The sequence below is a fragment of the Aphanomyces invadans genome (genome assembly GCF_000520115.1).
Source record: "Aphanomyces invadans strain NJM9701 unplaced genomic scaffold supercont1.18, whole genome shotgun sequence".
Classification (NCBI taxonomy): domain Eukaryota; phylum Oomycota; class Saprolegniomycetes; order Saprolegniales; family Verrucalvaceae; genus Aphanomyces; species Aphanomyces invadans.
The window spans coordinates 996995-998897 of NW_008580163.1; the positions used below are offsets into that span (position 1 = coordinate 996995).

The following is a 1903-nucleotide window of genomic DNA, read 5'->3' on the forward strand; positions in this document are numbered from 1 at the left end:
CCTTCCACTCGGCGTCCTCCTGGAATACCTTGGGCATGAAGGACACTTGGGTGTTGAAGCGTTCCCACGGCCGCGCGGCGACAACCTCTTCGTATGCGACGACAACAGACGGCGGTATGTCGTCGTGGGCAAGGCCTTGGACCCCGCAAGAGGCTGGTGGGGTCTTGCGAGTCTTCTTCGCCTTGCCGGGGCCTGACCCGTCCGACGAACGCTTAACGGCCGGAGAACTGGGCGCCGTGTCCGGCAGCGAATCGGTGTCGTCAGACTCGGCGTCAGACGGCGCCGTTGTCGACTGGGTGGTGAAGACAACCGCAGACGCCACCGGAGTCGTAACACCACTTGGTTGAAGACGCGCCGCCACCCAGGATCGGTAGTCGCGGCCGAGAATACGACCCACGAAGGGAGCCGGCGGGACGAGCGTCGCTGGAGCCGGTGCGATGGTCAGGGTCTTCCCCTGCTGAGCAAAGGCGTCGGACACACCCGCCTTCCAGGACGCTACGAGAGATCGGACCAGCTCGGCCCCCTCGACGGGGAACTGGCGCACCACCCAGTCCCAGAAGAGGGGCATCGCGTCGGCGAACCGTCGATTGGCCATGAGGGCATCTTGCTCCGCCACGTCGAGCCGGACGCGAAGTTCGTCGCACTCCTGACCCAGAGCCAGGTTCGAGTCGCGGAGAGTGCCGACCTCCTCGGCGGACTTGTTCAGGGCCTCCTCTTGGTCCTTCGCCTGGGCCCGGAGCGCGTCAAGCCGCGACCCTACGGTGGTCCGACTGGTTTCGGTCGACGACCGGGTTGCCGCCAACTCGCCTTCCAGCTCGCGGAACCCTTGCGCGAAGGACGTGCTCGGTCACGGGGGCCAACGCGGATGGCGGTCTTGGAGGCGAGGCGGTCGAGGGAGCTTCCTTGAAACGTTTCACCACGTTGTCCAGGCGCGCCTTTTCTGCCAGGATGAGGTCTCGACCCCGGGCTGCCGACGCCAATTGGGCGCTCTTTTGGCTGGCGTCTTGGCGTGCCGAGTCCCGCTCGTCGCAGGCGCGGTCGAGGTCTAACTGCAGGGACGCCACTTGCTGGCCCTGAGTCTCCAGCTGAGCCTTCAGGGACGTGATCGACGCTCAAAGGGACGCCTACACCAAACCGACGGTCTGGAAACGCTTGGACCAAGCATTGACTTCGTTGTTGACGACCGCCAGGTCGCTGCGCAACTGATCGATCGTCTCCGCTGCTAGGCGGGTCTCGGTGTCCAGCTGGTCCCGGAGGGCGGCCACGTACGCTTCCGCTGCGACACAGGAGTTGCGCTCAACGACAAGATCCGTCTCGCGGGCCACCAGGTTGGACTGCACCCGCGCTAGGAGCTGCTCGGCGGCGTCCTTGACGGTGATCAGCTCCTGGACGGAGCGCAGGGTCGAGCCAGGCCCACCGTCACCGAAAATAGATCTAGAAGCGACCAGAATGGACTGGGCGGCCCCTGGGGCACTGTCCAGACGGGAAGACAACGAGTCGAATTCCGTGGCCGAACGATTCAACGACGAATACAGCGACTCGACGGTCGGTGCGCTGGTTCCATCCTTGGCACCAGGAGGACCGGTCGAGATAAACGGCGGGCACGGCCGACGACAGCACTGAAGGTACCAGGAAGGGATTTGGTGCATCCGGGGTCGACGCCGGTGCTCCGGTTGGCTGGACGGGCGAAGGTGGCGAAGGCATGGTGGATACGAAAGTGCGCTGCAGACTGACTGGGTCCCTCTCCCGTCCTGTCCCTGGTTGATGAAGATCTCTGCCAACGGTGTTCCGAAGCTCTCGGTTCGCCCAATCACTCGAGACCTGGGACCGCGCGCTACTCGCAACGCCCCAGGATTGGCTCGTCTCGTCGTCCAGTTGCACCGACTGTCTGCCCCGTGAACTG

At 64.6% G+C, this 1903-nt stretch overlaps 1 protein-coding gene across 1 annotated transcript; it reads right to left on the reverse strand.

Annotated features, from left to right (window-relative positions):
• Window positions 1-272: 272 nt before the first annotated feature.
• Window positions 273-1649, reverse strand: H310_08832 (hypothetical protein; the record flags this gene model as incomplete). The annotated part of the gene is made up of 4 exons (XM_008874740.1): window positions 273-292; window positions 337-727; window positions 825-1091; window positions 1140-1649. The coding sequence occupies 4 exons, from the start codon at window positions 1647-1649 to the stop codon at window positions 273-275; spliced, it is 1188 nt and encodes a 395-aa protein (XP_008872962.1).
• Between the last annotated feature and the right edge of the window lie 254 nt (window positions 1650-1903).